Source organism: Hyperolius riggenbachi, chromosome 7, assembly GCF_040937935.1.
Source record: "Hyperolius riggenbachi isolate aHypRig1 chromosome 7, aHypRig1.pri, whole genome shotgun sequence".
NCBI classification, from domain to species: domain Eukaryota; kingdom Metazoa; phylum Chordata; class Amphibia; order Anura; family Hyperoliidae; genus Hyperolius; species Hyperolius riggenbachi.
This window is the reverse complement of record NC_090652.1, coordinates 257,664,249-257,686,682: the sequence shown is the minus strand read 5'-3', so window position 1 is coordinate 257,686,682 and position 22,434 is coordinate 257,664,249. Positions and strand designations below refer to the sequence as shown.

At 46.7% G+C, this 22,434-nt stretch overlaps 1 protein-coding gene across 3 annotated transcripts in view; it reads right to left on the bottom strand.

The window, feature by feature from the left end:
• Nucleotides 1-22,434, bottom strand: part of LOC137524985 (bile salt export pump-like) — a 196,114-nt gene that overhangs the window by 21,293 nt on the left and 152,387 nt on the right. For all 3 annotated transcript variants that reach the window (XM_068245584.1, XM_068245585.1, XM_068245583.1), the window contains exons 23-25: nucleotides 19,446-19,687; nucleotides 16,900-17,056; nucleotides 159-356 (exon numbers count right to left, since the gene is read on the bottom strand). In XM_068245584.1, coding sequence (XP_068101685.1) covers nucleotides 159-356; nucleotides 16,900-17,056; nucleotides 19,446-19,687 — 597 coding nt within the window. The remainder of the gene's footprint in view (nucleotides 1-158; nucleotides 357-16,899; nucleotides 17,057-19,445; nucleotides 19,688-22,434) is intronic.

Here is a 22,434-nt window from a genome sequence, read left to right as displayed (position 1 = left end):
GTATTGATTAAAAGGAAATAAATATGGCAGCCTCTGTATACCTCTTACTTCAGTTCTGCTTCAAGGGACTCTTTTATGTCTTCTCCACTTTACCTACGTCTTTATCATTGGTATTATTATGGATTTCTTAGAATGCTATGGAAATACACTATACATACCACTTTCCCTTCATCCGGATCGTAGAATCTCTCCAGTAACTGGATGCTTGTACTTTTTCCACATCCACTGCTGCCTACGAAAGCCAGAGTCTGCCCAGACTTCACTCCAACCGAAAGACCCTTCAACACCATGGTGACCGGCCGAGTGGGGTAGGTGAATTTACAGTCCATAAACTGAATGTCACCTTTAAATTTGTCCTTTAAAAAATAGAAAACCAGTATTTCATTTAAATGTGTTCATTATATGAATAGTAAATCTACAGTACTGTCAGCAAAAAAACACTTTGCTCAATGACTAAAAAAATATCCTTCAACTGTATTTTACATCTAAAGTTACAGATTGCTTAAAACTCCACATGGCTATACAAAATAAGACCATGGGATTAAAGGGGAACTGAAGTAAGAGGTATACAGAGGCTGCCATATTTATTTCCTTTAAATAAATACCAGTTGCCTGGCAGCCCTGCTGGTCTATTTCGCTGCAGTAGTATCTGAATAACACCAAAAACAAGCATGCAGCTAGTCATGTCAGATCTGACTTTAAAGTCTGAAACACCTGATCTGCTGCATGCTTGTTCAGGGGCTATGGCTAATAGTATTAGAGGCAGAGAATCAGCAGGACTGCCAGGCAACTGGTATCGCTTAAAAGGAAATAAACATGGCAGCCTCCATATACCTCTCTCTTCAGTTCCCCTTTAAGGAAACTCCTATTTAGTATGGGACTATAGATACAATAGTGTATCTCTACATACATTTTTTTCACTTCAGGTTTGCTCTAAGTACTTGAAAGACAATACCGTTAGATCTTTTTTAGTATTGCGTCTCTCCACACCATCCTTGATATGCCTGCTTAAAGTGTACCTGGGGCGAACCTCAGGTCAGATTTCAAATACTTAACTAAGAAGAGGGAAGCCTCTGGAGCCTGTACAGGCTTCCCACGCTGTCCTCCTGCCTACCCCCAAAGGAATCCGACAAGAGCTTATTGGATTCTAAGCTCGAGTCGTGGTCGCGTTCCGCTTCAAGCACAAGCGCGGCTATACTGTGCCTGCACAAGCATAGCTGTGCCTGCACTGTAAGCCTGAGCTGCTCCGTGCTACTACACAGGAGTAGCCATTGTTGCCTGGTTGCAGCATGATTAATGATGATTGTGAATAGAGAGGAGCCCGACTGCGATGTGCAGGAGGGACCCGGGCAGCACTGTGGGTCCGGAGGACAGTGTGGGAAGCCTCTGGTGGATCCAGAAGCTTCCCTCTCCTTAGGTAAGTATTTGATTTTTGACCTGAGGTTCCCCTTAACTCATGTAATTGAAACAACATAATAATAATAACAAGATGCCTGACTCGTCAGTACATCTTTTTTTTGTTTTTGTTTTTTTGTTTTTCATGTACCGAGATACTAACAGGAGACTTTGTCAGCTCCCTGTACTGCCCCCCTCCTATAGCAGAGATAATTAGAGGTATGCGTGAAAGTCAGTTTTCCATTCCTCTGCAGGTGTTTTTATATAGGAGCTGTAACCACGTAAAACAGAATGCTGTAAATTATTCAGGATACCAACTATTATGTTAAACTGGTTTCGGCATCAGAAACACAACCTATGGGCAATAGCTACCGGTATATATTGCTGTGTATTGGTATGTAGCCCCGCCCTCCCAGTGATGCTAATCCTAGGCTGTTTATTATGCGGAATTTTCTCTCTCCCCCCTATGTCCATAGCTGGATAAATATTGCCCACTGAAAACTAGTTAAAGGGGAACTGAAGTAAGAGGTATACGGAGGCTGCCATCTTTATTTCCTTTTAAAGGGAAGGTCCAAGCAAAAAAAAAAAAATGAGATTCACTTACCTGGGGCTTCTACCAGCCCCATGCAGCCATCCTGTGCCCTCGTAGTCACTCACTGCTGCTCCAGTCCCCCGCTGGCAGCTTTCTGACCTCGGAGGTCAGGGCCAAATTGCGTACATTTTTACACATTCCCGCTAGTGCAGGATCATTAACACATACATTTTTACGCGTTAGTGGTGAAACGCGTACATTTTTGTTCCTGCACTAGCTGGAATTCGTGAAAATGCATGCAATGTGGCCCTGACCTCCGAGGTCAGAAAGCTGCCAGCGGGGGACTGGAGCAGCAGTGAGTGACTACGAGGGCACAGGATGGCTGCATGGGGCTGGTAGAAGCCCCAGGTAAGTGAATCTCATTTTTTTATTTTGCTTGAACCTTCCCTTTAATCAATACCAGTTGCCTGGCAGCCCTGCTGGTCTGTTTGGCTGCAGTAGTGTCTGAATAACACCAGAAACAGGCATGCAGCTAGTCTTGTCAGATCTGACAATAATGTCAGAAACACCTGATCTGCTGCATGCTTGTTTAGGGTCTCTGGCTAATAGTATTAGAGGCAGAGGATCAGCGGGGCTGCCAGGCAACTGGTATTGCTTAAAAGGAAATAAACATGGCAGCCTCCATATACCTCTCTCTTCAGTTCCCCTTTAAGCTAGGTTAAGGCCCAGTTCACACAGATTTGTGAAAACGGATCCAATCGTACCGTTCGATTGGATCCGTTTTCAGTCCGTTTGCCTTCCGCTGCTTTTATTGGGTTTCCCCATATTCCACCACCCCTCCACTCCCCCCCCCCCCTCCTCACTAGGGTGAAGAAACGTTACATTTTCTCATTGCCCCCAATGCAGTGCTTCAGCTTCCATTCAGCTGGGCTCAGCGGTCTGGAAAAATAGCCGCAGTGGGAAACTTGCGGTCCATTCAGCGGATCGTGTGGAATGGATACATTTAACAGTTGGACGTGAACGAATCCATAGGTTAACATTGGATCCATTCGCATCCATTCAGATCTGTTCCCTTCCAATCCGGGTGTCAGTTTTTTAGCGTTAATGTGAACTGGGCCTAACGCGTATGTCGGATGAAAAATGTGTACAGTTTACTGGACATAACTTACAGCAGGGGAGTAAGAATAGTCTCCGCAACCCCTGCCATCACGGGGGGCCCAGGGGCCAAGGGACTGAGCCCACTCCTGTCAGCAAAAACAGAGTTAATTGCAGCTTCATGCATTTTCTGTGTAGCCATGCGCCTGACAGCCAATCACCGTGCAGCTCACGACGCCTGTCATGTGACTGGAGCCACTTGGTGATTGGCTGCACAGCATGGAGCTACACAAAAGAGAAGAGTGAAGACGACCTGTCCCGCGGCGGAAGCAGGTCATTTATAGCGATTCGCTGCTGGAGCTCTGTGTTTGTCTCTGCATTGGCTGACAGGAGAGGGCCTATACTTGATGAAAATCCTCTCACAATCTAGACTGGCTGATGAGACAGAGTGAGCAGAGGAATTTCATACAACCCTCATACATACTGAAGTGACCTTTCTTTAGTTCTCTTTACGCCTGAATGATACAAATTGTGCCCAGATGATAGCATCGTTCTTCTTTTCAACTTCCCCATAACTGGGGATTTGTAGACCAAAAGTAAGAACTGAGCTCTTGTCAGTGTACTAAAAGCAGACAAAAAGGGAATAAACACTACAAGCATGCAATAACTGCCATTTACGGTTTGTCACAAGCCTATGTGAACTGAGTAAGGTAATGTTACATACTATGTAACATTACCGTACTCAGGGAAGATTCTAGGCCAAATAGTTTCCATGGAGAGGATGTAAAAATCCATCCCTCCCCCCGAAAGCTCAAGCGCGCCATTTGTGATGCAGTGGCCAGAGGTACCCCCTATATTACGCAGCATGTGAAGCCAGATGTAGACTCCCCCCTCCTAGTACAGATAGCCTGATGACGCCTATAGGCTCTATTCACTGGGGGTCCACACCCCTCCTGTCTACTCTGTCTGCAGCACCTTTCATGCTCTAGAATCAGGAAGTAGCATATTGGGGAGGAGAATGAAAGAGGGGACAGAGGAGAGGGAGGGAGAAGTCCGGCCCACTTCCCCGCACAGCTCTCCGACCACTTTTTCTGTATCTCAGTTGTGCGCAATGTTCCCCCCTCCTGCACTGCACCTTGGGCGGCCATCCCGCTTGCCCACCCCTAGAAACAGGGCTGGTCTTGCTAATACATATTGTTATGTGTCCCTGTCAGTCAGAGATGTAGAATGTGTTGTCTGTGTCATGGAGGTCGCTATCTTACTCTCTGCAAATTCTGAGTGACATTAGTTGCATTAATTTATTTCTACTTTCAGGCCTCATTCAATCCACATTGCGTTCCGATCGCGCGGCCGTTTGCATTGGGCGTTTTCTCAGGCTTTTTTTCCGATTACCGGCGATTACCTGCCCGCTGGTTGTTTTTTTTTAACACTTTTGTAAGCGGTTATGCTGAGCGATTGCAGATTTTCACTTCCTGACGTTAGTCAGGAAGTGAACTCTTTGAACCGGAAAAGAATAAATACAATGTATTAAAAACGCAAATGCAATCGCTGCACAAATCGATTTTGTGAGCATTTTGCTTTCCTCCTATACCTTCCATTGAGGCGGAATCGCCTAAAAAATGGTCCACGCACCGCTTTACTGAACAAACAGCGCATGACCCGCACTGATATGAACATTCTCCTAGACATTCATTGCACAAGCGTTTGGCAATTGATTTTTAAAATCGCCTGCGTGTGAAAAAAGAACGAAAACGCTTACAGTGTGAACGAGCCCTCAACATTTCATTTCTGCCTCTATTGGACATATTCAGAATAATCTTTATTTGCCAAGTGCGACAGATGCCACACCCGGAATTGTTTGTGGAATACACGGCAATTCCATAGTGCAAATAACAACATAGGACATAAAAACATAGAACAACATGTGACACAGTGCAACTGATGATAGACTTGCATAAGGCACATATAGTGTAAGACATAGGTGCAGTAGAACTAGCGCCCCAGAGATACTTGGGATGACGTTTGGCAGGTTACATTCGGGAGGGAGCTTGGGTCCAGGAGGAGGATCGCTTGGGAGAAGAAGGTGTTTCTGTGCCTGGAGATTTTGGTGTGGATGGTTTTGTAGTGTCAGCCTGAGGGAAGAAGGCAGAAGACACGACTGCCAGGGTGGGAGGGGTCTAGCGTTATCCTGTTGGCCCTGGACCTTATTCTAGATCTGGCATCAATTTCTCTCAGAGTTTGTGCCTGTCATTCTTGAACATTAAAAGTACAGAGTTTGTATGACACAAATAGCATAATGTGTGTTATGCAAGTGAAGTACTCATTGAGTGTATAAAGTGCGATATGCTAACTGCGTACTTTTACCATTCAGTAATGAAAGTAACCTGTAATTCTCTGAGATAAAATGTTTACATTAGGTCACAGCAAGAGTTTAGGTATGACCGGGAGGCAGAGGTGGGACAGGCTGCAGAGTTTGGTGCAGCTGACAGTAAAGTTTAGCTTTGGAAAAACTGCACAGTGAAGACATGTGATGCCCTGTACAGATTAAGGGCTCTTTTCCACTATAAAACGCAATCACGTTTCAATTTCCACCATGCGATTGAGCTACTAAACTCAGTATAGTAGAGATCAATCGCATCCAAAACGCGGCAGGATGACGACTGCGCTTGGACCAAAATTCCAACGTATTCGGATCGCACTAATGGAAATTGCTGCTGCCATTTCCATTAGTTTAACGTACCTTGTGTTTTACAATTGAAATCAAATCGCTGGGTAGTGGAAATAGGCCCTAACCATACTCTCATCCTCTGTTGTCCGTATGCTGATGATAGCTATGAACGGCTGGGGCTGGCAGACATCTGTCCTGGGCCATCATCATCACCATCCACTCTGAGAAGTAAGTAGCACTGACAGAAGGGCTGGTGATTATGTGGACATATGATATTGTGTATGGATAAAAGGAGGAGGGGGGTGTTGAATGGGAAGCACCCTCTCAGTCAGCATGACTAAGGGTGCATACACACATCAGACTATAGTCTTTGGAAAATAAAAGATTACAGACCAATCTTACCACCCTTCATGTAGTATGAGAGCCATACTCTAAACAGTCTTTTCTATGGAGCTGAACTCCACATCAGAAAAAAATCTTTGCAAGATGCTGCACACACAGATGCTGTACAGACACAAAAGATCAGTATCTGCAAAAGATCTGTTTCTGCCAAAAATCTATTCCTGCAAATTGCAATGATAGTCTATGAGATCTGCAGATCATCATACACACATGATTTAACTGACATTCATCTGAAGATCAAGCAATCATCTGCAGATCTGAAAATCCATCCTGGTGGATCTGATCTGCAGATGAATGTCAGTTAAATCATGTGTGTATGATGATCTGCAGATCTTATAGACTATCATTGCAATTTGCAGGAATGGCAGGGGCCCCAACCGTCCCGATTTCGCCGGGACCGTCACGGGTTGGGGGAGGGGTCTCGCTGTCCCGGGATAGCCCCCCTTTGTCCCGGCTAGCAGCAGAGGAGGCAGCGGAGGAAAAAGAAGGATCGAGGCGCCAGCCGCGGCTGTGGTGTGCGGGATGCGGGTCAAGCTTGTCCCCCCTCCCTCAGAATGTGCCCCCCAGTGTCCCCCTGTATGGCGAGATACGAGCGCAGCAGAGCGGCAGTCTTACCATCTTCCTCGCGTACTGTGCCCCCCAGTGTCCCCCTGTATGGCAAGATACGAGCGCAGCAGAGCGGCAGTCTTACCATCTTCCTCGCGTACTGGCATCTCTTGCTTCCAACTACTTCCTGTGACGTCACAGGAAGCGGAGAAGACGAGATGACCATATGCGAAGAGGAATGGTAAGACTGCCGCTCTGCTTTATACACTCAATGAGTACTTCACTTGCATAACACACATTATGCTATTTGTGTCATACAAACTCTGTAATTTTAATGTTCAAGAATGACAGGCACAAACTCTGAGAGAAATTGATGCCAGATCTAGAATAAGGTCCAGGGCCAACAGGATAACGCTAGACCCCTCCCACCCTGGCAGTCGTGTCTTCTGCCTTCTTCCCTCAGGCTGACACTACAAAACCATCCACACCAAAATCTCCAGGCACAGAAACACCTTCTTCTCCCAAGCGATCCTCCTCCTGGACCCAAGCTCCCTCCCGAATGTAACGGGTTGGGGGAGGGGTCCCGCTGTCCCGGGATAGCCCCCCTTTGTCCCGGCTAGCAGCAGAGGAGGCAGCGGAGGAAAAAGAAGGATCGAGGCGCCAGCCGCGGCTGTGGTGTGCGGGATGCGGGTCAAGCTTGTCCCCCCTCCCTCCGAATGTGCCCCCCAGTGTCCCCCTGTATGGCGAGATACGAGCGCAGCAGAGCGGCAGTCTTACCATCTTCCTCGCGTACTGGCATCTCTTGCTTCCAACTACTTCCTGTGACGTCACAGGAAGCGGAGAAGACGAGATGCCCATATGCGAAGAGGAATGGTAAGACTGCCGCTCTGCTGCGCTCGTATCTCGCCATACAGGGGGACACTGGGGGGCACATTCGGAGGGAGGGGGGACAAGCTTGACCCGCATACCACAGCCGCGGCTGGCGCCTCGATCCTTTTTTTTACGGTCTACCTCCACACCCATGGGCACCCTCACCCTTCTCCCCACTATATATATATATATATATATATATATATATATATATATATATATATATATACATTTTTGGACTAGGGGTGTGTCAGGGGGTGTGTTTGATGGCATGGTCGGGGGCGTGGCTTAAGTGTCCCGGTTTCTCATCTCAAAAAGTTGGGAGGTATGAGGAATGGATTTTTGGCAGGAACAGATCTTTTGCAGATACTGATCTTTTGTGTATGTACAGCATCTTTGTGTGCAGCATCTTGCAAAGATTTTTTTCTGATGTGGAGTTCAGCTCCATAAAATAGACTGTGTAGAGCGGGGGTGCTCAATAGGTCGATCGCGATCTACCGGTAGATCGCGACCACCTATTTGGTAGATAAATATCGCGGCCTTTTGGCCGCGTCTATACCTGCCTCGTGTTGTAACTGATCAGCCGCGGCTGTCAGAAAATGGCCGCGGCTGTCACAAAATGCTTCCCATCGCACGGAGGGGAGAGGCGCGGCTGTCCGCACAGAGGTGTGGCTGAAGGGGAGAGGAGCCAATTGCGAAGCTTCTCCTCTCCCTCCTCTCTGATGGGCAGGAGTTGTGGCCACGCCCCCCCAGGTCCCGCGGGTCTTCAAATCACGCGAGACACCGTTCCTCCATCTTGTGTTCTGAGACACGGAGACGAGAGGCTGCTCGGATACGCCAGGGAGGCTTTGAGGTGGGCACATAAGGTGGTGGTGGGTCGGGTCGCGGTCGCGGGCTTTCATGTCACTGGCTTTGAGGTGGGCACATTACGGTGGTGGGTCGGGTCGGGTCGCGGGTGAGGTCGGGAGGATGATTACTGCGTGGTAGCGTCTGCTGCCATTCTGCTGCCAAATATGCGGGGGAGGGGGGCTTTCATGTTACTGTGTGTGTGTGTGTGTGGGGGGGGGTATTTTGTGCATCTGCTGCCAAATATGCTGGGGAGGGGGGCTTTCACGTTACTGTGTGTGTGTGTGTGTGGGGGGGGGGGGGGATATTTTGTGCATCTGCTGCCATTCTGCCAAATATGCTGGGGAGGGGGGCTTTCACGTTACTGTGTGTGTGTGTGTGTGTGTGGGGGGGGGGGGTATTTTGTGCATCTGCTGCCATGCTGCCAAATTAGCTGAGGAGGGGGGCTTTCACGTTACTGTGTGTGTGTGTGTGGGGGGGGGGGTATTTTGTGCATCTGCTGCCATTCTGCCAAATATACTGGGGAGGGGGCAATCAGCAGCTACTGTCCGGACTATGCATCCCTGGCAGATTCCATCCAGTGCAAGTCATCAGATTAGGTAAGGACCAGCAATGTTAATATCATAATTTTATTATTATTATATCTATATCAGTCATGGTTGTGGTGCAATTCTGATAGCAGAGTCCAAGATATCTACCAACTTTTCCCATGCTACATTTAGCCTTTATAATGCTGTTATATGACTATACAAGACTTGTATAGTAATATACCAGCATTATTAATGCTAAGTTCAGTATTTGAAATGTTGGTAGATCTCCTGGCCTCGGCGAATTTTAAAGTAGCTCGCGAGCCGAAAAAGTGTGGGCGCCCCTGGTGTAGAGTATGGCTCTCATACTACATGAAGGGTGGTAACATTGGTCTGTGATCTTTCATTTTCCAAAGACTATAGTCTGATGTGTGTATGAGCCTTTAGTGTTAGGCCTCTTTCACACTATATGCTAGTTGGGTAGTTCAGCTTTTCCATCTGCTAAGCAGCAGGTGTTTTCCATTTGCAATTTAGTGCATTATTAACCCCACACATTCAGCACTTGGCACTTACCCATCAGTAAGTACAATGCATCATGGCACATACATACGAGTGCAACCACGTTCAGATGAGACTCAATGCAGTGGCCGCCTCTGTACTGCTCATGCAGAGTGCTACCAAGTGCCTGATGTAGTAAATGCATGTTTTATGTTCATCAAAAGTGCTTGCAATACCAGCTATGTCCACGGGTGGCAGTGTTTAAACAAAACGCATTCTTAATCACTGTCTGTGTAAAGGAGGGTGTATGTTCAATAAAGTTTTTGTTTCGAGGGCACACGTGGTAGAGGTGTGTTGTCTGTCTCTCCCTAATGTGCTTGTGCTGGCTTAGCAGAGAGGGAACAAGTTGCGATTTACATCACCTGGTCAGAGCACAGGAGCATCTGACAGGTGGTGGATTCACTGGTTTCATCCTCCCATGTGAAAGAGGCTTCAATGAGCCGCCTGAAAATGCAGTCTAATTTAGGGGAGGGAGCAGGTTTTAATATCGGCCTATGCAACTGATGGGGGGAGATCAAGGTATGATGGGCAGGGAAGTTGCACCCTTTAAAATCAGTGGCTTGGCAGCTTTAGGGCCTGACCAGGCCAACGGGAACAGTATCATACGACATACATTCATTTAGTCTGGCCTGAGGTAGGGATTAGGTTGATAGTATAAGAAGAGAGGACCGAAAGTTGGACAGTTATTTTTCTTTTCAAAAAACAGTTATGTGCTTTTTTAAATTGAAAGAGAACCTGAACTGAAAATAAAAAGTCAAAATAACTATACACAGGTCATACTTACCTCCTGTGTAGTCTACACCTCAATCTCTTTCTCCTCTCCTGAGTCCCATTTGTCCACTGTGATCAATGGAATTCTCGGTCCTCCATTTTAAAACTGGCCATTACCCTCTAACAGGTTCCTGGTCAGCATACTGTTAAACTGTAATATCACACACTTCAGCCATAGGGAAACATGGACATTACCTTGCACATTCAGTTGTAACTGACAGTGATTTATAACTGACAGTAACTGGTAGGATCATTGTAAGAAGAAAATGGTGAGCTGAGAGGAACGGACGGTGACATTAGTATGTAATATTCATTTGCAGCTATGTCGTGTTTATTTTTAATAATTTTACTCGCTTCAGGTTCCCTAACTTCCCTTTAATTTAAATCATGCTCTATTAAATTAATATAAAGTATTTTTCTTAGCAAAAACTTTTATGCTCTATTAAATGAATATATAACAGCAGAAAAAAACTTCCAGCCCTCCTAGTCTTGCATGTCCCTCGCAGTCCTCCCAGTCCTCTTCCTTGCGCCACCGGGTCAGCGCATGCGCAGCAGTGAGCGGCTTGGCTATGTAGCAGAATTTATTGGGTCACACATCAGATCAAGGAAGAGGAGTGGGAGGACAGAGAGGGACCTACAAGACAACTTGGATCTCTTTTAAAGGACCACTACCGCAAATCATCCCACAGTAGATATAACAAGTATATAGAAGCTTCGCTGTCTTTTTTGTGATGACCCTTTAATTTTACATATCTCACTGTATTCTGGGTCTGCCAGTCCCTGACATAACACTGACGGACTTTTGTAACTAAAAAAACATAGCAGGGGGAGCCTTGTCAGGTTTTGGGGAAAAAAAGACTGATGGTTTAGCCCTGCTTTCCCAACTGACAAAACTGTACTGCACAAGATCACCTGTTACCAGTCTTCCCTCCATCATGAGCCGTTACAGTGAAGGACCCCCGCACTCAGGCATCCCACAGGCTTTGAGGGAGGCAGCTGTCAGCGCAGACTCAATGAGCCGCAATGAGCCGCTCTCCATCATTTCGCCTGCCGGTCTGCCAGTGATGTCGTGCGGCGTAATGAGCCAGTCTGCTGTCTGTCGCCGCGGCTCTGCCCCCCTGATGACGTGCGGCTTAATGAGCCGCCGTGTAATAAGCCGGGGAGGAGCAGCTGAATAGTTAACTGCGTCATCAGGGGGGCAGAGCCGGGGCGATAGATGGCAGACTGGCTCATTACGCCGCACGTCATCACTGGCAGACCCGCAGGCGAAACAATGGAGAGGGAGAGCGGCTCATTGCGCAAGCGATGGCTGAGTGTCTTGAAAAAGAGCTTGCCAGCTCGAAACAGCGGGCTGTCACTGCTATTGCCATTTTTTTTACTATTTGCTGACTGCATGTCATTTTAATGACAAACCAATAAAGAGCTGAATTTTTGTGGTGCCAGCCTTTCTTGCAAACTGGACTAAAGGATCCCAATGGTACTGGGATTCAAGGCTTAGGCACACAGACATTCCTCTTTTGCATGGGTGCTATTCCATCCTTCCTTTGGACATTGGTAAAATATCAGAAAATAATACTGATATTTTACTACAACCCAACCCAACTTTACTCTCACACAAAACCCTCTCTTACAGATGCCTAACCTTAACCGCCCCCCCCACCCCACCCCACCATGCCCAACACTTAAAAATATCCCCACCCCTAACCTCAACCATCCACCTATGCCTAACCCTTAAAGACACCCCCCTCTCCATGCCTAAACTTAACCGCCCTCCTTCCCCCAAACCTAACTGTACCCTGTTGCCAATCCGCCGCTATTACACTATAGCCGCTATTTATAATGGCACCTATGGCGGTGCCCATGTTTCTCATGAAAACGGGTGCCCGAATTTCCTGCTTCCAGTTTTTTACCATTTCTTTTTGAATTATGACAATAAACTTGCTTCTTAGGGGTTTTTTTTTCTGTTACAACACTAGACAGTACCTGCTCACAAGGCTTGACTTACTCTAGTGGTTTTCTTTTACTTTAGGCTACTTGCACACCAAGACGTTGCGTTAGGTGCTACGTTAAGGTCGCATAACGTGCACCTATTGCAAGGCCTGGTGCTCTTCGATGTGGACGTCAGAGTGACCCGCGTTGTGCAGCTCACTCTGGCGTCCGTGATGCCGTGATGCGTACTCTTGGACACATGCGGCATCACGTCCCGTCGGCCAATCGCCGCACAGAGCGGCCGCACCAGGAAGTAAACACTGCACGTCACAACGTGCAGTGAATATTAATTAGCCTTGTGCCTGGCCGCTCTCCGCTCCTCCCCAACATGACTGAGCATGTGCAAACAGTCTAACGCGGCTTAAGCCGCTGTATCGCCGTAGCATGCTGCACTTTCGGAAGAACGTGCAGCGTTACATGTAAGGCAACGTGGGCAGTGTGAACAGCCCACTTGTGTTACATTGCTGTGCGTTGGGGGAGCGTTACAGGCTGCACTAACGTGCGCCTGTAACGTCCCTGTGTGTAAGCAGCCTAAAGGAAGAAAGAAGCAGAAGTTCTGCAATGATTCAGTGGCAAAACAATTACAATTTCCCCATAACAACATGTTTTTGAGTCATCTGTGTGGGAGCCACTTGGGTAGAATAATGACTTCTGTAAATGCAGCTGTACAATCTTTGTACAGCGCTGCAAGCAATTGTTTCTCCCAGCTATGGGCGGGCGGAGGATTCAGAGCAGAGACGTGCATATTAATGGGAGATAGTGGTCCCAGGTTGGTAATCTCTCCAACACATCACAATGCGGAGGCTGCTCTGTGACATCTGTCAGCTAAGTGACAATTTGGGAATAAAAATAAAATTGACAGAAATGACAGAGGAAATCAGAATCTCGTCAGAACAGACTACTGCTGAATCCTCTCTATTCATTGTTTATGATTACAAATAAAACACCATAGTAGAATCACTAAAGCCCTTCCTATTTATAATACACATTTTAGACAAGACACCAAACATTTATATTGCTCTTTTCTCCTGGCGGATTCAGAGTGGCAGCCACTAGCGTGCGCTCTATGGCTCTGTTAGGAAGTCTTGCCCAAGGTCACCTCACTGAATAGGTGCAGGCTTAGGGCACATTCACAGTAGAGCGTTTTGCCAGCGATTTTGGCAAAACGCTCAAGCGCTAGCGCTTTTTAAAGCGCTAGTGCAATAATACCCTATTGGCTCATTCCCACTTGGGCCATTTGCATTAATCGATGGCGATGTAGCCTGCACCATTTTCAGGCGATATTCTGGCGATTGCGTTTAGTGCTATAGAAGCGCTGAACGCGAAAAAATCGCCAAGTGTGAATGGCGATTTTTTCGCGTCAATCACCAAAAATCACCTGAGCAAATCGCTAGCAAAAGCACTAGCGTTTTGCAAGTGTGAATGGTGCCTTGCTGAACAGGAAGAGCCGAGATTCAAACCCTGGTCTCTTGTGTGAGAGGGAGAGCCCTTAACCATTACACTATGCAGTACACTACTTTTCATAAAGGAGTTTTGCATATTTGTCCATTCCACTCCCACTCTCCTTGCCCACCTAAACAAAATAAATACAAATTGGAAAACACTCATTAGTTACCTACAGGTGCATGTTCACTTCCAGGCATTCTGAAGCATTCACCTTTTAGTCACATGGGACATAGCATGGAGAGTTACTGTGCTAGCAGTATGCATGCCTCCTTACTGACGTATAGCCTATCATGGATGTCAGTTTCACTAAGGAGGTGTGGCCTCTGACTAACTGGATAATAGGGGGAAAAAGAGAGTACATATTGCTGCACCATTTCTTCAGTTGGCCACCGGGTAGGGCTGCCCATACTAACCCACACACACACACACCTCATCCCTAACCATCCTGTAGGTGCCTAACCCCGCCATACAGTATATTGCCTAAACCCCCCCTCCCCCCGCGCAAGTGCCTAAAAAGAAGACCTACCTAATTCCTAACCTTAACACCCTCCACCTAATGCCTAACCTTATCACCCAATAAGTGCCTAAAACTAACCTAGAATCCCAGCACGGCTGATCAGTTATGACCATAAAGTACTATGATGTAGCAGATCGGCTACTAGCCGCAGCAGGTGCCCAAATGGCCACTTGGGTGCCAGGTTACCGAAAATCAACACAGCGCCTATTTGATTCTGCCTATCGTGGCACCCAACAGACCTGATACGAAAAAAAAGAGGAGAGTATAAGGAATCATAGAAACTACCAAGGAGATCAGGACTATGAATTGCTGCAGCATGTATGAACCACTGATTTTTATCATCAGTTTGAAATAATGTTCTTTTAAATGTATGGAATAGAAGCTGTGCTAAAAAAGACAGGTATCACTATCCAGCTGTAAACCAGGACACATACAATACAATACAATACAATAACATTTCTATAGCGCTTTTCTCCCATAGGACTCAAAGCGCTTAGGCTCTCTCAGATTCAGTAATTAGTAGGATGAAGTATTCACACAACAAAAGTTATATTTCTGCAAATGCCAGACTGAACAGGTGGGTTTTCAGTCTGGATTTAAACACGTCCAGGGATGGGGCTGTCCTGATCTGTTGAGGTAAGGAGTTCCAAAACGTAGGGGCAGCATGACAGAAGGCTCTGGGACCAAAAGTTTCTAAGTGGACTCTGGGTATGACTAGATTATTAGAACCTGTGGATCTGAGAATGCGGGGATTGCTTCGCAGCTGTAACATATCTTTCATGTATCCAGGGCCCAGATTATTCAGGGATTTAAATGTCAGTAGGCCGATCTTGAATAGGACCCTCCATTCTATAGGTAGCCAGTGAAGGGAATGCAGGACTGGCGTTATGTGGCAGTGACGGGGTTGGTTGGTTAGCAGTCTGGCAGCAGTATTCTGTATCAGCTGTAGGCGGTACAAGGCCTTTTTTGGAAGGCCAGTGTAGAGAGCATTGCAGTAGTCCAGTCGGGATGTGATGAAGGCGTGGACTAAGGTTGGCAGATCTTCTGGGGGTATGAGGTGCTTGATTTTTGCAATGTTCTTCAGGTGAAAATAGGATGATTTCACCACAGCAGAGATTTGAGTTCTGAAGTTTAAATCCCCATCAATTAGAACTCCCAGGCTACGCACATGATCAGAGCTGCGTAGATCCGTGCCTCCTATTCCCAGTGGTGAAGACATACCCCCTCTGGTCATATAGTAATGGCCATTATTATAGTCATTGCAAGCCATGGAGCGCAGTAGCACAGAGGCTCTAGATCTGCATAGCTATAACAATGGCGCAGGGCATCGCTATCATTGGAGACTCCCAGTAGTACAATATTGTTAAAATTACAATTATTAGTTCTTAATTTCCATAGTAAAATATTAGTAACCTTTACAAATACTTTACTATGACCTAACCTAGCCCTATATTAGCATTATATATTACCTGCTCTGACTATTGTGTCTCCTCCACTTCCTAGTCAGTTTACAAGTGTGTTTCAGCCAGCCAATCACCATACAGAGACTGAAGCAGCATGGTGATTGGCTGGCTGCAGGACACTTGCAAACTAACCAGGAAGTGGAGGAGACACAATCACCAGTAGGAGGCAATCTCTAGTTACGCCCTTGCCTACTTTCACACTGAACCCTCCCTCTACCTATGCCTAACCTTAAAGAAAACCTGAACTGAAAATTAAAAGTCAAAATAAGCATACACAAGTCATACTTACCTCCCGTATAGTCTACTCCTCAATCTCTTTTTCAATTTCTCAATCTCCTGCATCCTGTTTTCACTGTGATCAATGGAATTCTCCGTCCTCCATTTGGAAAATGGCCATTACCCCATAACAGCTTCCTGGTCAGCACACAGTTAAACTGTAACATCGCCCACTTGAGCCATAGGGAAACATGGACACATCAATTCTCCTCTCAGCTGTAACTGACAGCAACTGATATATAACCGACAGCAACTGATATATTTCAGTTCTGACAAAATGTTGTCAGAACTGGAAGGGATCACTGTCAGCAGAAAATGGTGAGCTTCTGAGAGGAACTGATGGCAAGGTAACTATGTAATGTTCATTTGAAGTTACCTCATGTGTTTATTTTAAATAATTTTACTCAGTACAGGTTCTCTTTAAGACCCCACCTGGTGCCTAACCTTAACAACTCCCATCCCACTGCCTAACCTTAACCAACCCCCTCCCCCTGACTAAAATTAACCCTCTAAGCTACCCCGCTGCCGCCATAGGTGGCAATGGTAAATAGTCATAGATTAATGGCAGTGAACAGTAATTATGGGCACCTGCTTTTCATCGGGCGCCATAATTACTGTGCATTGCCGCTAATCGTGGCTTTTACTATTGCCACCTATGACGGCGCCATTTTAGTGGCCCTTGTCCTGATACATTTTTACCTGTTTGCTAAAACTAAGTACTGCGTGCAGAAACAGCTCCTGGTTCATATATTACTAAATCAGTTCTGCATGCTTGGAGGGAAGGAAGGCAACACTTCCGGGACTGTCACATGATTGCTAATGAAGGTGTCCTCTTCTGCACATGAACATTTGGTTCTGCTCTCCATGGAAGGAACAAAGCAAATTACCTTTTGAACCAGAAGTATAGATACATACAGTATATCTCAGCTACAAGGATACATTTCCTACCTATTTATAGTATTGAATATAGAGAGATAGAAGCTGAACAGATGTCTCACCCATGTGTTCCCATCTTTGCTGTAAACGCTGGTCTTGGGAACGCGGTCCAGTAACTTGAAGAACTGAGCAGCAGCTATTTTGGCTTTGGCATAATCTGGAGTGAAGGACGAGGCTCTTCCCAGGGCAGTGCCACTTGTTACTATAGCTGCTATCACTCTGAAGGAGACAGGAGGGAATATCAGTGTTTATGGAGATCTTGCCTCATTTGGTTATAAATGAACAGTCCCTTCTTAGTGAGTGTACTTAAAAGTTTTACACAAAAATCTATCTGTGACTGGTTTATAGTCACTTTATCCTTAAAGAGGAACTGTAACATGAAAAGATCCCCTGGGGGGTACTCACCTCGGGTGGGGGAAGCCTCCGGATCCCAATGAGGCTTCCCACGCCGTCCTCCATCCGTCAGGGGTCTCGCTGCAGCCCTCCGTGGAGTCCGGGCAGTGGTGACGTCAATATTTACCTTCCTGGCTCCTGCGCAGGCGCTCTGACGGCTGTCGGCTCCGAACTACACGGAAATACCCGATCGCCGTCGGGTCTGCTCTACTGCGCAGGCGCAAGTTTCCTGCGCCTGCGCAGTAGAGCGGACCCGAATGAGATCGGGTATTTCCGTGTAGTTCGGAACGAAAAGCCGCCACAGCGCCCCCGCTGGAGCCAGCAAAGGTAAATATTGAACTGACAGTCGGCACAGTCGTCGGCTGTTCGGAGGGCTGCGGCGAGACCCCCGTGGGACAGAGGACGGCGTGGGAAGCCTCATTAGGATCCGGAGGCTTCCCCCACCCGAGGTGAGTACCCCCCAGGGGATCTTTTTAATGTTACAGAGTCTCTTTAAAGAGAACCCGAGGTGGGTTTGAAGAATATTATCTGCATACAGAGACTGGATCTGCCTATACAGCCCAGCCTCTGTTGCTATTCCAAACCCCCCTAAGGTTCCCCTGCACTCTGCAATCCCTAATAAATCACAGCTACGCTGCTGGCAAACAGCTTGTCAGAGCTGGCTGTGTTTATCTCTATAGTGTCAGTCTGCTGCTCTCCCCGCCTCCTGCAGAACTCCGGTCCCCGCCTGCATCCTTTCCCTCCTTGCTGATTGGAGGGAAGGGACGGGGGCAGGGACCGGAGCTATGCAGGAGGCGGGGGAGCAGCCGAGACTGACACTACAGATGTAAACACAGCCTCACAGCACGGCTGTGATTTATGAGGGATTGCAGAGTGCAGGGGGACCTTAGGGGGGTTTGGGATAGCAACAGAGGCTGGGCTGTATAGGCAGATCCAGCCTCTGTATGCAGATAACATTCTTTAAACACACCTCGGGTTCTCTTTAAAGGAGGAACCTTCCCTTGAGATCCAAGGCCAGATTTATACAGTTTTTGCCCCTAGGCCAATTATTGTGGCTCCCCTTTCATGTGCAGCAGCACACCTCCTATTCCATAGGAAGCCCCCTCTTTCATGGGCAACCCTTTCTTTCATGAACAGCTCCCTGGGACATCAGTTGCCCTTTTTCAAGTATTGCTCTCAATTTTAAGCTTCTTTCGTATGTAGCAACCCCTTTTTCATATTCCGGTGCCCCTTGGGCTGCAGCCGCTCAAGGCCCGGGCCTTTTTGCCTTTCCAGAAATTTGGCCCTGCTGAGATCTACAGCTGTCTTCTGCCACACACTGTAGTGACTCATGGGAAGTATCCAACAATCTCCTTTTCCAAAATGTTAACAATGTCATTTCCTTTCCTTCTACAGGAGTTATGGGAAAAGGAATGGGCGTGGCTTTAACTGACGACACTGCTACCCTCTTGATTTAATTGATGGAGAAGCTTCCTAACTACCTTTCTTAGAAGAGGAGGAACATGACAGCATTTGGAAGAGGCAATTTTTCCTGAGTCTCTTACAAGCGCTTTCTGTGCAGGGGTCCAGCAGGGGACAACTCGTGAAATTTTGTAGAGAGGAGTGATTATAAACTGTTGTCCCCACAGGTGCATTTTGTAGTAGTGTTGAGAGTACTACTTTAGATACTGATCATCATTTTCTGGAGTGCTTCCCCGTTACTTTCTCAGATATTGCCCATCACTTTTCAATGCTTTACTTCTGTGTACAATCTTACATTTCTGGTGGTGCTGTGATCTGTATAATAAAATAGAAAACTTGCCCTTGTGATCACCTCCCAACCTACACCTAACACTAACCAGTATAGCCAATCCCAATGTTCTGATTATCCACCTCCGCCCTTGCACCTATTACTCGACCCTGCCAGTTTCAGGAGTTCAGAAATAAAATAGGCAAACAAAAGTGTCCAACTTACGCAAAATTGTGGTCTATAGCGGCACCTAATTTATTGATCGGACTCTGTACCCAAATTAACTTTTTTGACCTTTAGGGACCATATTAAATCAGCCTCACTGAGCTTTTAACAGCAGAAATTCTGTTTCTTGCAGGTCATATGGAAGGAAAAAGCATGATTCAAGGTTAAATAGTAATAACTGATCTAAGGTATCACATTATTACGAAACATACACTGCTGGAATTATCAATTTACAATACTTAAACCACATGTACACATTACCTGAAAACCACAGTGTAGTGTGTCCCTTCTGTATTCACTAAAAACCCTCCAAATCTGAAAGATGCAGCATAGGCCATGAAAATGACACACTGAGCAAAGCCAAAGCACACGCCATACACATGGGCCTTTTTCACCGCCGCCTTGTAAGGCATCACCAGCTGCTGCTCATACATTCCCACAAACATCATCTCCTTTCCAAGCCCGGCAACTGTACGGATATTACTGATTGCTTCACTGGAGACCTAGGAAATAACACATAGAGAATAAGAGGGTTAGTTCATTCAACAAAAGTCGGCAGTGGTGAAAATGTCATGGCCTTTCACCCTTCGAACTCTTTCATAAGCTCTCCTGACAGACCGCTTACATGACATTGTTAAGAGCTTCATGTAAAGGGATTATCTAAATTGGATTCCATTTTAAATGGTTTGTAACATTTATAGTCTGAAGATTTTGTGTGTGGAAAAAGCAGCATTTGAGTCTTCTCATATGGTATAAGCCTTGTAGTGAGCAGTGATATAGCCATAGAAGGTATAAAGGCAAACGCTAAAAATTAAGACCTGGGAAGAGACAAATCTGAACTTATGTCAAGCATTCCTAAAAAATATGCAATAAATAAAAAATATGCAATAAATGAACATCTTAAACAGGGATAAGCGGGATGAGTTTGCGGAGAAGCAAAACCGTCCTGGCATGTTCGGAGCGCAGGCTGAGACAGAAAGGGCTAACTCATCTATATCGGCTCCCCTCGCCGCCACGCTACACGCTGTTTTCTATCTTATTGACACTTCCACCTTCAGTAGTTATGCTTTGAATGCAGAAGTGTTGGGAAGATGGAGAGCATCGTAATGGCAATAGTTAGTAAGTTCACCCCCTCTGCCGTGGCCCATGGCTACGTACATGTTGGACCAGTTTTGTTTTTTTGCGAAATTGTTCTAACTCGTCCCTAATCTTGAAGTCCCTAGCAGCCTCTGGAAGCATGCAGCTTGGGCCCCCAACTCAGTTGTGGACTCCATAAATGTCAGCACCTACAGTAGGCACCATAACTCTAGTAACCTCCACCATGGCCTCCCCATCTCTGTCAGTAGGCAGCTTGAGCCTCCTGTCTCTGCCAGTATCCACCACATTCCTTTCATCTCTAATACCCACCAAACCCCTCTCATCAGTAGCCACCAGTGGCCCCAAATAACTGTTCATAGACAGCCTGGACCCCTATCTCTGTCAGCAGGCATATTGGGTCTTTGTCAGCAGGCACCATTGGCACCAAAATAAACCTTAGCCTAAACAGCTATCATTGGTCCGAAATTCTCTGTCTGCAAGCTCAATGGACCTTACTATTACATGGCAGGAGACAAAAGTAGGCTGCCATATTTATTTCCTTTCAAACAATACTAGTTGCCTGGCTGTCCTGCTGAACCTCTGCCTTTAATACATTTAGCTATAGATCCTGAACAAGCATGCAGATCAGATGTTTCTGGCTGAAGTCTGACTGGATAAGCTGCATGCTTGTTCCCGGTGTGTGATTCAGACACATTGCGGCGACAGAGATCAGCACGACTGACAGGCAACTGGTATTGTTTAAAGGAAATTCAATTGGTCCATTTTGAAGCTGCAAAAATGTACACCCTGCATAAAGTCGAAATTATTTGCATCTCATTGACCATCCCTAACCCAAAGTACTGTTGCTAAGACTACAAAGGAAAGCTATTTAACCCTCCTGGCGGTTTATTAAAATCCACCAGGGGGCAGCACAGCCGTTTTTTTTTTTATTATTTTTTTTTTATATCATGTAGCGAGACCTCAGCAGCATCCCCCATACCCCAAAGAACAGGATCTCCTGGAGGGCTTCCCCCGTCGCCATGGCGACGGGCGGGATGACGTCACCGGCGTCGTGATGTCAAAGGGGACTCCGATCCACCCCTCAGCGCTGCCTGGCACTGATTGGCCAGGCAGCGCTCTGGGGGGGGGGGGGGCTGCGGCACGACGGATAGCGGCGGATCGGCGGGGAACGGCGGCGATCGGATTGCAAACACAGCTAGCAAAGTGCTAGCTGCGTGTAGCAAAAAAAAAATTATGCAAATCGGCCCAGCGGGGCCTGAGCGGTGCCTTCCGGCGGTTAAAGGACAACTGTAGTGAGAGGGATTTGGAGGCTACCATATTTATTTCCTTTTAAGAAACACCAGTTGCCTGGCTGTCTAGCTGATCTATTTGCCTGTAGTAGTGTTTGAATAACACCAGAAACCAGCATGCAGCTAATCCAGTGAGATCAGACAATAATGTCAGAAGCTTGTGATCTGCTGCATGCTTGTTCAGGGTCTATGGCTTAAAGTATTAGAGGCAGAGGATTAGCTGTACAGCCAGGCAACTGATTTTGCTTAAAAATAAATAAATATGGCAGCCTCCATATCCCTATAAGTTCAGTTGTCCTTTAAGCTCTCTTTCAGGCTAATTATTGCGAAAATGGCCACTGCAGCTTTAAGGCCGAGCTGCAGGGCCGCACAACACAGCACACAAGTGATTTTCCCCCCACCAACAGAGCTCTCTGTTGGTGGTGTCTGATTGCTCCACAATTGTTTTTTTTTTTTTATAAATATTTATTTAATTTATTTTTTAATAAATTTTGCTTTTTTTAAAGTTATTTTCCCCTGCTCCCTCCCTCCCTCCCTCCCCCCGCCAGCCAATCAGGGCTTACGCCTATGACAGCCGATCACTGTCCAGCCTATGGAGGGGACAGCCGTGTCACATGGCTGACCCCAGTACAGCGCTGCTGCCGATCGCAGCGCTGCACATGTAAATAGACGGCGATTACGCCGTCTAACAGTCTACCGAGCGGTGATTGCCCCCGCCCCCCCCCCCCCCCCCCCCCCCAAGCAGGAGATGCACGCGCAGGATGCGCGCGATCTCTTGCAAAGTGCAGCCCCAGGACTTGAAGCCAATTGGCGTTAGGCGGTCATAAAGTAGTTAAGCTCCAAGCCTTCATTATTGATCCTTT